This window comes from Notechis scutatus, chromosome 4 (assembly GCF_049901735.1).
Source record: "Notechis scutatus isolate UNSWTSFEM ecotype Mainland chromosome 4, rNotScu1.2, whole genome shotgun sequence".
Taxonomy (NCBI): domain Eukaryota; kingdom Metazoa; phylum Chordata; class Lepidosauria; order Squamata; family Elapidae; genus Notechis; species Notechis scutatus.
Window position 1 is genome coordinate 151,714,839 of NC_142012.1, and position 13,637 is coordinate 151,728,475.

At 38.5% G+C, this 13,637-nt stretch overlaps 1 protein-coding gene across 3 annotated transcripts in view; it reads left to right on the forward strand.

Annotated features, from left to right (window-relative positions):
* The first annotated feature begins 2,019 nt into the window (after window positions 1-2,019).
* SEC62 (SEC62 preprotein translocation factor) overlaps window positions 2,020-13,637 on the forward strand; it is a 30,999-nt gene continuing 19,381 nt past the window's right edge. Inside the window, exon 1 of one of the 3 annotated variants that reach the window (XM_087965337.1) lies at window positions 2,020-2,085. In XM_087965337.1, coding sequence (XP_087821463.1) covers window positions 2,050-2,085 — 36 coding nt within the window. In that variant the 5' untranslated portion in view covers window positions 2,020-2,049. Of the gene's footprint in view, window positions 2,086-12,775; window positions 12,989-13,637 lie in introns of those variants that run through there. The other 2 variants (XM_026666158.2, XM_087965338.1) reach the window with 2 other exon arrangements.

The following is a 13,637-nucleotide window of genomic DNA, read 5'->3' on the forward strand; positions in this document are numbered from 1 at the left end:
TTAAACAGATTTCCCCCGAAAACATTGTGTTCTGTCGCACTGCCATGAGGTTCTCAAGTATACACTGATCGGGGAACAAAGAGCAGTTATACATGCATGTTGTTGTCTACAACAATGATGTCACCACAATCACAAAGAGCACAAGCAATCAGATAGCTCCATTTCTTCAGAATGTCTCTGGATCCTGTTGCACAGTCTATTAAATGATTTCTATACTTCCCAACTTTTAGCAAACCAAGGTGCCAGCTGGACTCCATCCAGTGTTGGTTCTTCGTAGCTTTATATAGATCCACTCTGCTTTCAAATTCTTCCCTCAATCTAAGAAAGCTTTTCCTAGTCTCTGCTGAGCTGGTTGTAGGTCAATCGAGAGGGTATTTTCTACATATTGATGATTTGAGTCTCTCCGTATGCTGCTGTTTCTCTGTGAAGAGAATATGGGGCAATGCCGGCTAGGTGGCAGATCATATCTAGAGGAGTACATTTAAGGCATATGGTAACAATTCTGCTAGCTTCATTCATTCATGGGGAACACGGAAGGAGCCTTGCTGAAGAATGTGTGTTAACTGGACAACAGCTTATAGCTGGCTATTCCTTTCAATCAAGAAGCATCCAAAGCATAGTGAAGTGCTCATTTTCACCTATATAGTATAGTTAATGTATATGAATCACATAAAAATGTTAAAAAGTCCTTGATGCCATATATTACTAGTTGTCAAGGGCTGCAATGTGGCTTACCAGTTGGACATGTCTGATATAGATATTGCTTCATTTTTTCCCCCTAAAAACATTTTTTTCAATGTAGAATACACTTTAGACTTACACTTCTCTGAGATATGACCAAGGATTTCTTAAGTTTTGCAGCATAATGTAAATTATTTATCAAGGTCTGTTGGTTAGTTAAGAAAGTGCTTGAAACCACTTCTCCAAAATGTGGTTTCAGTTATAAATTCCAATTCTTTACTCATCTGTAATTAGCCTATTAGTAGTATACCTCAAGCATCTGAATGTCTATAAAAAAACCAAGAGGGAATTAGGCACAAAGTTGAAAAAAAAATTCAATTGAATAAAATTCTCCAATTCTATTGATATTTCACTTTAGAATGAAAAAAATAGTTTCAAAATTAAATAGTTGTTTAAACTCAAAAAAGTTTACTCCCATAAAAGATTTAAGGCAGAACATTTTTTTGAGTAATGAGGACCAATGAGGGAGAACTATCTTTTTTTTTTAATTACTTGTATTGATCATGACTTGCAATATTTAAGACATGGAGGATCACTCCCAGATCGTACACTGGAACATACACATCATAATGTGCGTTTTGGCTATCTTCTAGGAACGGCGTCGTCCCGAAATAAGCAGGCATTTTTAACTTGCCTTGAAAACGAATAGCTTGTTTCTATATTTGCCACGTGCAGACCAAATTATAACAAGTTAGGAAGCTCGCCCGTGGGCTAAATTTAGAGTGATTTAGGAACTTTCGTGTTTTGCTTCGTTCTACAAGCGCCTTAATCATTAGCCCATGGCTCTATTCACGAACCACACTCGCTTGGTGCCTTCCAGATGCGCGAAGGTCATCCCGAGCCTGGGATTTGGAAGGCTTTCCTTGTTCTTGGGATCAAGTGGGGGCTACATATTTCAGAATGAGGGCGCGTTTTTTTTTGGTCCGCCCGGTACGGGCATTTCCACTTCACACAGCCTTCCAATCGCCGCCATCCCCGGCGTCTACCACGGCGTGTGAATCGACGCGGCTTTGGTACGAACAACCCGATTCCGTTGGAGAGAGGCGGACCAGAAAGAAGCCCAGCGGCCAGACAACTCGCGCGCTCCCGCCCCGCCCCGCCTGTTACCTTATGATCTCTCGCGTTCCCTAAATGGCTCGCGCGCGCGCGGCCTCTCGCGAGGTTGTCGCCCCTCGCGAGCCCTCTGGCTGGCTGCGGGCTCCGTCTCCGTCTCCCTCCCTCCCTCATCCCTCCCTCCGTCTCTCTCTCTCTCCCCCCTCCCCTTTCCGGCTCAGCCCCACGTCACCAGGAGACCAGACTGGGGACATCATGGCGGAGCGGAGGAGACACAGGAAGCGGATCCAGGTACCGGGCTGGCTTATCTCCTCCCCTCTTTTTCGCAGCCGCCTGCGGGATTAGCTTCTCTTTCCCTTCTGTTTCTCTCTCACACGCTCCCCACCCACCCACGCATACCCCCGCCCGGTCGCCATTCGCACCCCCGCCGCCTCCGCCGGTCGGCATCTCTCCTGGCGTTTCTGCGGCTCTTCGGGTTTCCCCTCCGTTCCGTCTCCACAGGGCCGGCCTTGTCCCTTCTGGAAGGGAGAGATGGCGGGCCCCTCCAGGTCCCGCTTCTCCGGACTGAGAGCCTCCGCCGCCACCCCGAAGCTGCGATGGGCGCCTTTCCCCGCCCCCACTCCCCACAACCTCCATCACTCGCCGCGAGGCAGCCGGGCACCTTCACGTGCGGCCCCCTATCTCGACGCCCATTCCCCGGCCCTCCTCCTTGCCGACCCCTTTACGATCATCTCCCGACGCCCTTCCCGCGGAGCCCTTTCCCGGCTCTGCCCTCCCGTCAGTATCCCGTGGCACAACCGCTCCCCCACACCCCGGTTTTTCCTCAGTCTGGTCCTCACCATCCAAACCTTTTTTTTCTTTCTCTCCAAACTCCCCTTGTCATCCGGATAAACACCCCCGTTTCCATCTCTCCCACCTGTAACATCTGTTCGCACCTTCCCCTCCTGCTTTTACCTCACCCTCCTTTTTTGCACCTTTTGAGAAGAAATCCTCGCCTTGTACTTCAGTGCTAAATATCACCCCACCCCCCCAAAAAAAACCTCCTGGGAATTCTCCAGTCGGTGGTCTTCATGTTATAGTGATGCAGAGCTGCCTGTCCTAATGATTACTAAGAGATTTTTTAATTATTATTTTGTTGTTCAGTACAATCCATTTGTTTTTGTTTTATTGTCTACATTTTGTATGCCCTAGAATAGCTTTTTATCACCTTAATCCTCATCCTAGCGTGCAGGGTTAAATGTACAGTTATTCGTGTATGTACAGGTAGCCCTTGACTTATGGCCACAATAGAGTCTGAAATTTCTGTTCTTAAGTGAGACATTTGCTAAGTACGTTTTTCCCCATTTTACGATTTTTCTTGTTAAGTGAATTGTTAAGTTAGTCACCTGGTTGTTAAGTAAAACTTGTTTCCCCATGGACTTTGCTTGTCAGAAGGTTACAAAAGGGGATCACATGACCCCAGGACCCTGTAACCGTCATAAATATGAATCAGTTGCCAAGTGTCCGAATTTTGATCACGTGACCATGGGAATGCTCCAATGGGTGTAAGTGTGAAAAACAGTCAGTTTTTTCAGTACTGTTGTAACTTTGAACGGTCACTAAATGAACAGTTGTAAGTCAAGGATTACCTGTATAATCTTTCCTGCAGCTCAGGAGCTCGTCAAGGGACATGTATTGTTTTTTCCTTCTTGTCCCCAGTTTATGCTGCCAACAGTTGTGTGAAACAGGTAGTCCTCAACTTACAACAGTTCATTCAGTGACCGTTTGGAGTTACAATGGCCCTGAAAAAAGGGACTTATGACCATTTTTCACACAATTCATTGCAGCATCTCCATGGTTATGTAATCAAAATTCAGATGCTTGGCTACTGACTCGTGTTTATGATGGTTGAAATGTTCAGAGGTTATGTGATTACCTTTTGCAATCTTCTGACAAGCAAAGTCAATGGGGAAGCCAGATTCACTTAACAATCATGTTACTAACGTAATAACTGCAGATTCACTTAACAACTGTGGCAAGGAGTGCCGTAAAATGGGGCAAAATTCACTTAAATGTCTCACTTAACAACAGAAATGTTGGGTTTAATTGTGGTCGTAAGTTGAAGACTACCTGTACATATAAGGCTGAAGTGACTCAAAGTTGCCCATGGAGCTTTACACCTGAATGGAAATTCATTTTCTGCATTTTCCTTACATTTATGTACACCCTCATATGTGGTTGTATAGAGAACAATTCTTTGATGTAATGACAGTGCATAAACAAGTGATTTTTCCTATGACACTTGCATTATTTTTAGTTTATTGTCATGAGAGGGACAAAGCAGGTGTTTTTCTTATTTCAAGTCCAGTGTTGTTAAACCTATTGTTATATGATGAATGTGTTATATGTGTTTTTAAGTAGTGTATGTAATACATTTAGCATCTTTAAAGGACTCTTATTTCTAAAATAAACTTAAGTTTAAGAAGAAATTTTAAAGCAGAATGCCCTGTGCTGAAGTGGTAAAAATAGAATAGAAAAACAGTTGGAAGGGACCTTGGAGGTCTTATCGTCTAACATTCTTCTTAGGCAGGAAACCCTATTACCATTTCAGACAAATAGTTGTCCAATCACTTCTTAACAATGTCCAGTGTTGAAGCACTCACAAATTAAAAACTTAAGCACTTTCCCCATATGTGATTCTAATAAAAGATGTGCCAGATATTGAAAATACTATCTAATTTGCTCAATCATGTTTACATATAAGCGATATACATTATACTTTGGCAGCAACTAGAAAATTATATCAGAATGGTGGTTATTTCATTCATATGCTGTAGGTATTCAGTATGTATAAATAGTTGTAATAAATAATAAATACTTGAGAAATATAATTGGATATGATTTCAACAAAATAACCTCATCAAAATTCCAAAACTACCTGTAGATTATGATTCTAAATCTGCTATAGATTGTGATTCTAATTTGTTTTAGTCTCTGCTCTGCATGCATTTGTTGTTTGTTGATTTAAGCATTGTAGCAAAGGTACTAATAAACTATTAGGAAATAATAAAACAGTGAATGTGCATCTTTTACATTCTTTTCTTGATGATTGAATATGTTTATATTATTAAAAGATGGATTAAGAATTCTGTGGTGTTTATTTCCTTATATCTGAAATTAGAGAATATCATCTCATAGGATCCTATAAAGCAGGGGTCCTCAACCACCGGGCCGCGGACCGGTACCGGTCCGTGGAGCACTCTGTACCGGGCCGCAAAGAAAAAATTTTTTAAAAAATGGCGGCTTTCTTCGCCTTCGGTGAATGTTGCTGGGATCGGGGATCAAGGACACAAATGAGAGAAGGGGAGGGAGGAAGCAACCAAAGCCTGTCCTGCTCTCTGGCTCAGCGGCTTCGGTTTCCTCCTGCCTCGTTCCTCTCTCAGTCGCTCTCTCGCTGCTTCACCAGCCCAGGAAGAAACTGCTTCAAAGAAGCCGGGGGGGGTGGCTTTTCCTGTCACCGCAGCGCCTCCGAAGCGCCCGTTTTTACCCCCACCCCGCCCGCCCGCGCGCGCTTCAATTCAGTGCTCCGTTCTGCCTGCCTGCCTTCGTTTCGGAGCAGCTTTGGCTGAGAATAATAACTATTCGCCTCTTTTTATCAGCCGAAGCTGCTCCGAAGCGAAGAAGGCAGGCAGGCAGGCAGAACGGAGCACTGTGGATTGAACCGCGCGGGGGGAGTGGGGTGGGGGTAAACGGGCGCCGGAGGCGCTGCGGCGACAGGAAAGCCACTCCCCGCTTCTTTGAAGCAGTTTCTTCCTGGGCTGGTGGAGCAGCGAGAGAGCGACAGAGAGAGGAACGAGGCAGACACCTGAGGGAGGGAGGGAGACACCTGAGGGATGGGGCTGAGGGAGGCAGGGCTGAGGCGCTCCTGAACTTGGTGGTTTGCTGGCAGACGTTTTATTACCCAACTAGGTAACAACATCAGATGTTACCTAGTCAGAGTAATGAAACGTCTGCAAGCAAACCACCAAACTCGGATTCTTCTCTCTCCTCCCCCCCCTCCTTGAAAAAGTGTTTGTGCTTGAAACTGGTCCCTGGTACAAAAAAGATTGGGGACCACTGCTATAAAGTGTACTTTTCTGTCGAAATGCTGGTCATGTGGAACATGACTTTGTTAGCTTTTCAGAAAAGCCATTTTCCCAGGCCTTATGTCCAAAGGTTAATTCAGCCTAGTGTGTTCATTGCTGTTTTCCTCAGTTGTTTGTCTTTGCTTTTGGTTATTATTTGGTTTGTAGTTTTTAAATTTTGTTAGCCTCCATGAGTTGCATTTTTGAAATGAGAAAAATAAGTAAGTCCTCACCTCCTAAATTGCAAACATTATTTCAGATATTCTAGAGCAGGGATGTCAAACTGGCGTTGTCACATTATCAGGACTTTTTCCCCCTTTGGTAAACCAGGCGTGGGCGTTGCCAGCACGTGACACATCCAGCCCACGGCCCAGGAGTTTGACATCCCTGTTCTAGAGACTAGGACCTGTAGAATCTCCTTGAGATTGCAGACAACATAAGCAAAAATTCCTAAAATGGCATTTTAAGAAAATGCATTATCTTCTAAATGTTAATGTATATAAAGAACAGTAACTAATATGTTCAAAACTTCATAGTCCTTCATTCACTTAATTATAATCTTCAAGCAATAATTAAAATTCCTAATTTGCAAAGAAAGAACATAGCATAATATTTTATCTATGTATAGAGATACAAAATACGTAAACATTTTGGTATAAAGGAAAGGTTTTTTTTCCTATTTTGGGGGAGAAGAATGGAAATTTTTGAGAAAAGAATGGAAATATATGTAGTATTTCATTACTTTATGTACTATATATAAAACTTGATTTATTATTCCAAAAGCATCTATGTTTCGCATATGGGTTTATTGTAAGTATTACAGTGATTCATTTTACTGTAAAATGTTTAAAACTTTATTGAAACGAAGCTGAAAGCTGCTGAAGTTTAAGCAATGTAGCATTTCTTCAATTTTGCCTATTAGAAAAACCAGTGGGCAGAAAATTTATATTGAAAAGAGAAAGAGATATTTCGAATAGATATAGCTAGGGCTGATTTTCAGGGGGGGGAAATGAAAAAAGTGAAGAAGAGTGTCTCATAAGTCTTATTTTTTGAAACCTAGACTGCTTTTCTTTCCTGAAAACTGAAGAATTGTCTCTATTAAGTAAAATATTTCTGTCCTTTCCATATTCTTTTTTAAATTTTAATTTAATTTCCAAATACAGACCAGTTTCTTTCATATCTGAATGTTAAAATGTTTTGCAATGCATTTTTTCATCAATTGTTTCTTGAGCTTATTTTCTGCCTGCACCCAATACCCAGCCTTCTCATCTCTGTCCCTTGGAATCTTGTTTTGTCATCAGTATGACACACTTCATGTACAGTGGATGAAATTTCTTCTACATTTCATATCATTTGTATAAGAATGTCATCACTCAATGTAAATATGTTTGTGCAATTGAGATAAATTGATGAGAATGACATCAATCCTGAAGACTCCCTGCTCTCTTATTCAATGGATATTCCTGAATGCCTTTCTCTAATTAGTCCATTAAAATGAGCTTTTAAGTATACAGAACGTAATTTCTTATCATGCCACTCTATTAAAATAGGATTACTCTTATTTTGGGATTAATGTCACCTTAGTCAAGTGCTATTTTAAACGTCCATGGAAAAAAAATCAGCATAATGCAATAAATCGCATGCAGGAGGTTAAGCATATACAGTATCTCCAGTTTCTTTATGAACTTACAGAGATATAAAAGTTATCACAATTTTATAATTTTTCAAAATGCTATATTCTAGTTTGTATAATATCCTATTTGAGATAATCAGTTTTAGAAGAGAAAGATGATGATCTCAAAATTGAAAGTCTTGATGTTTAAAGTACTCACTGGTACTTTAGGTAGATGCTGTCTTTAAAAAAAAAAGACTAGGTCATTTTATGTATTTATCCATGCAAGAAGAAAGCAACAGCACAGTCTGTTCTCAGAGATATTTTTTGCTTCTTATTCCTTATATAATGAAATAAAGTTCCTGAAGAAGCCGGGTTTCAATGATTTTCTGTTTGACTCAAATATCCTTTAAGTCATACATTCTGTTCTTTTCAAAAATTAAAAAAAACCATGAAGCTCAGATTAAATAAGATAAATGCAATATATGTACTTAGCTTATTTTAACTGATTTTTGTTTAAATGTCTTAAGTTGTTAAAGAGTATACAATTCAGAGAAAAGGTCATTTTATTTTTATTTTTGTACAAGATTATCTTGAAGCTTGGATTTGACAATTTATGGATACAGTATTTGTTTATCAAATTTAGAACCCACCCATCTCCCTCACAGGGACTCTATGCAGTGTACAAAAAATAAAAGCATAAAAACTGAATATAAAAAAATAAAATGGAGGTAAGAATAGTTAAAATTAAACATTAAAACTTAATTAAAAGGTTAAATTGGTGTTTTTACTGTAGGATTTCAGTTTCTCCTTTTTATTTGTGCTAATCTAGAAGTAATCTTTGACAGGATGAAATACTCAAACAATAAATTTGAAAAAAACAAGTGAGGAAATGTGGAAAAAACAACTTGAGTAAGAAATAAATAATACTATTTGACTTATCAAGCCTAATACATTTAATGAGGAAAAAAATTAGCCTTGCACTTGCAGGAAGTATGACTGTGCTATATATGAGAAGGCCTATGCAATAATTATTTCAAAGAAGCAATAAATACTTTACACCTGAAATCAAAGTATTGACAATAAAGGCAATCATTGGAATGCACAAAAAGCAGAAATCTAGGAAAGTGCAAAAATTCAAATGTTATATAGAAATAGATATGATTTGTCAAATATTATTAGCTTTTCAAATTGGAAAATAATATTACTTTAACTTGAATACTCAAAATACTTTCACTGATTTATATACCAGATCCAGTTTGTTACACATTTTCAGTTAATTGTTTTTCCTTATCGGAAGCAGTCAGTCCTGTTCTGTTTACCCACACCAAAGTCTAAGAAGCACAGTGAGGCTTTCTTCTAAACAAACACATAATCATTACACCTCTGTTTAGTTTTGCCTAGCTGAATGTGAGTTCTATCCAATTAAAAATCTAAATCCATTAGATTTTTAAATAAGTTCATTTACAAAAAAATTAGCTTGTGCCGAAAAGCTTCATTACAACTTACAGATAAAATATAGGAAAATATTCTGGTTATAATAAGTATTCTGTACTCTTCTCTACAAATACCAGTTTACATAAAGAATATGTAAGACAGGAAATGAGTCCATATTCAATTTGAAAGCCTTTCCAGGAAAACAAAATTACAAATAATCTATCTGGATACTAAAATCAAGAATTTCAAAGATAATCCTTATGAACCTTTATATTTATAAACAATGTATTAATTGTGTTTACATCCATTGTACTTTATGCTTTTTCAAATTTTGTGCCCATATGTATGTGCACGCTTCAGGGAAGTGTTGAGAAGAGACCTACATTTCAGAAACAATGATTTTCTGATAAAATTGATATGTATTTCATATCAAGCCCCGTTGGTGCAGACTCTCTACATGGGAGGGGGCATCTGTGCAATCAGGAGCCTTAAAATCACCGCAGAGCCAGGGCAGAGATAAATATTTGCAGCTCTTTGTATTAATACTTTTTGCACACATATGGAGTTGCTGGGGCTAGTACAGAAGAGAATTGGGAACTATACGCACACTGGGATGCTAGAAAAGTGTCTCTATTGCTCCATTTTTAGATTGTGCATATTGTAGTTATAATGATTGTAAATTTAAGACATAGCTTTTCTTTTAATCTGCCAAAATATGTGGAGTTCAAAAATCTATTGCACTTTTTTATTATTGGGTAACGGTATGTTTATATAGTATTTCTAGTTATTCTAAATTTAATAATCAACCATTTCGAATTCTAAATTATTCTCAGGTAATCTCAAAGAATTCTGCTTTGACTGCCCACTTTGAACTGCCTTGACTTAATCTCCTTATTAATATACATATGGTATAATAATAAATCATTGTTAGTTTATATTTTAAATTATATATTACTAAATATATGAAGGATAATCTTTCAGTTGGCTTATTCTGAAAAATATAGAAGCTATTCCAGTGAACAGGTAAGAACAAGAGGGATCAATCCATTGGCAATGTAGCTACATAAAGCAGCATGATATTGCCATTTCAGTTTATCTGGGGTGGCATCTTCTAGTGCAGTCCTCCTCCAACTGTAGGTTGCAATTCCCAAAGATTGCACATTTTAGGTTGACCGCAAAAACTGGAGTACCAATAAAGGAGAATTATTTGTAGCTCAGGGTTGAACATGAGGGGCCCGTGGTGCTAGCTGAGCTTGCTTGTTTACTTGCAGGCGTTTCATTACCCTAATTAGGTAACATCATCAGTCACTTAGGGCAATGAAACATCTGCAAGAAAACAAGCAAGCTAAGAGAGCACCAAGGACCCCTCAAAAACTGGAGTCCTTCAAAGCCATTCTCCAGGCTTTTCTCTCTGCCCTACCTGGACAAATTTGATAATCAGCTTGTCCTGAGAGAGAGCACAAAGAGCAGAGCATAGTCTGCCAAAGCACTAGCTGGGGTCATGGCTATGAGGGGGTACTACTCCCAAGTGCACTAGGAGTTGCTTGGTTTTGACCCCCCACCCCTCTAAGAATGCCTCGGCCTGGAGTGATCGGAAGAGCCAGACCCTGACAACCACAGGCAGATGTACAAAGAGCTGCTGCTCTCCATTGCTTAAGGTTCCATCTTGGTGCTTTGATCCGGAAGGTCACCTCTGCTTCCCTGCCCTGCTTTAGCTCCCGTTGCAATACCATCCCCATCTGGAGAGGCATTGCTTTCTGGTCTGGACACATTTTAGTATACAGAAATTGAGGCAGTGGAGAATGAAACGGATTGCAATGTTTTATTACAAAGCCAAACTCAAATCTCTCAAAGATGTTCTCTTTCAAATTATCAGCACCAGCTGACTGGTTCTTGTATCTTCAGGTACATACAAGGTATCGTCCTTAAAGAATTATAAAAGCAAAATGAAGCAACCAGAGATTTGACTGAATTTGAACATCTTTTAAAGACAATGTAGAGCACTTGCTAGGCTTTATTTATAAGCTGTTGGTGAAGTACTGTATAACACAGAAACTGAGCAAGCTAAAGATCGTCTGATCAAATGGATACAGAATGTAGACAATTTATATGCAGCAAAAGAAAAATATGAAAGTTACAGTGGCTACAGAATCATAGTAAAAGAGAATTGATATTAAATGCTTTACTGAATTATTTCAGTGTTGGTTGCTAAATTGACAAATTGTTTCCTAAAAACTGTTGAAAAAGTAATGATTCTAAAAGTTGAAGTCCCTTTCCAGCCTGCCATATTTTATTAAATACTATTAAACTATTTATATTTCCATAAAGTACAAGCAACTAGCTTTGTGCATGCCAATAACCGCTAAGATACTCTGCGCTTTTCATACATTTTCTTATGTGGAAGAATGGCAAATCAAATTGTGGAAGTATTCCTCAATGTCCCAAAAAACCTTGCATTTATAAAAACAATTTTGATACCGATTTTAATTTAACATTCAAACTCTTTTTACACTACAAGATCACCCATGGGTTGTACCATATGAAAAACTTGGATTTCTGTTAACATTAAGTGTTAAGATTCAAAGCTTGGATGCTCCACTAAATAAGGATAGATTCTTGTTGATTAGATAAATATCTTTTTTTTGACATATTGATGCTGAACTGATTTTATTGTTGATACTTACATATTAATTTTAACACTGATCTATAGTATTAAAATTACACAAGGTATTTAAATATGAAAAACTAAATGTTACTTTGAAAATTATTCATTTTACCCAATTTTATGAAGCGTACATATCACTTTTGTGCTTTTTCCCTCTTCTTGAATGATTTCAATTCCGTTCTTTCCCTGACAGTAATCATTATTGATGTTGAAATAGCATTTAAAGTAAAGTTCATTGTTTAAAACATTTGCTGGTATCACAGGTGCTGATCTGGGATATTCAGGCCATCCATGTGATGTTATATATACAGAATTTACATTCGTGTTGCTTTGTCAGACAGCGATCTGAGCTTTCCTCTCTGGTTGGCTGAAACAACCCAACAGGCAGTTTGTTCAGGCAGAGCAGGAAGGAATGTCCAGGTCACAGCCTTATAGAGTTCTGGTTGTACATGTGGATGCCCAATTATATTTTTCATTTTAGAAGGTTCATACAAATACTTTTATCTTGTAGCAGTGCAAAATCTGAGATCTTGCTGGAGGCTGTTTCTCTGAATTTCCCAGTGAGGATAGAGCAGTGTCTATTATATAACTTTCTTGGACTCCCTAAAATAGCATTTTGCTTCGAATGTAGTAAGGGAAACATGCAAAAAGACTTCCCTCAAGTGCCAGTCTAATTGTCTAATTAGGAAAAGAGCTTTTACAAATAACTCAAAGCAGCAAACATATTCAGCACACCTTCCTCCTTCTATTTTCTCCACAATAGTCTTCCATGGTGTATTGGAATGAAAGAGACTGACTGGCCCATGGTCACCTAGATGGTTTCATGTCTAGGTCAGGATTAGAACACATGGCTTGTTAATGGAAACACTTGCATTATATGGTGGTTAGGAATATTTTTAATATGACCATCTTGATTCTGACATTCAAGCAGTAGATTCAAGAATTTTTAGACATATGAACTAAATGTCAGTTAAGTCTTCAAACCTTCCAAAACGTTTAACTAGATCATTCTTTTTGTAATCCTTTCCTATTACACCATTCCTGAACAATCCTCTAACCAAAAAAAGGATGTTAACATACTGAGGTGAATTTGTAAGAGTGTTGAGCTATGATAACAACTCCTTCCTATTTTACATAACTGCATTTCCTTATCCATGCTAGCTTGCACAGCGAAAGGTATAGTTGCTAGTCAGCTAGTAGTTTTGTTACCTAATCTGCAACTGCAAGACCTTTGTAAGGTGTAATAGTATTTATACTGGACATCTTTGTTTTTTCCCACTGCACAAAGGCTCCATGTGGGAAGTAGTAGGTGGAAGTCCTGAAGGTACACCTCTGTACAGGCCACGGCTTCCTTCTGATCTGTGGCAAAATGAGCTGGTTAGTAATTTTGTGTGGTAAGGTGTTGGGTGTTAATAGAAGCTGGCATGTCATATGAACTAGTAGGTGGATTCTCATGCAGATTTTTATTCTTTAGTGTTTCCAGATCGATCGTGTAAACGTGTAGTCAGAACTCTGAGTGAAGCATTGCTTACTTGCAAATCCAATGCCCAATATCTTATCTCCTCTGCCAGCTGTTACTAGTGTCGTGAAAAGTGTATTTAAAGCAGTGATGGAAGTTTATTTCTGAGTTGCCTATATAGAGTTGTTTGTTTGTTTGTTTGTTAGAATTGAGTCAGTCTTAATTATACATGATGTCTTACTAAAAGAAAAAAACAGTGTTCACGGAGATAACATATTTTAAGTCTGAGGCCTATATATTGGAAAATTACTCCATATGAAACAGGTCCGACAGTCAAGATATGGGAAAGTATAAATGATTAAATTTGTACACATTATTATTTTTTCTTAATGTTTCACTACATTTTGCTTCATCCCTCTGTTGTCTTGCTCTTGTAGAAATTTAGATTGCAATATATTTTAGGCACAAGGCTTATCATTTTTAATATTTTTAAGTAAGTGCATTTACATATATACTGCTGTTTGAATAATGATTAACAAAATGTATCAGTCGGTTGGTTTCAGTAGA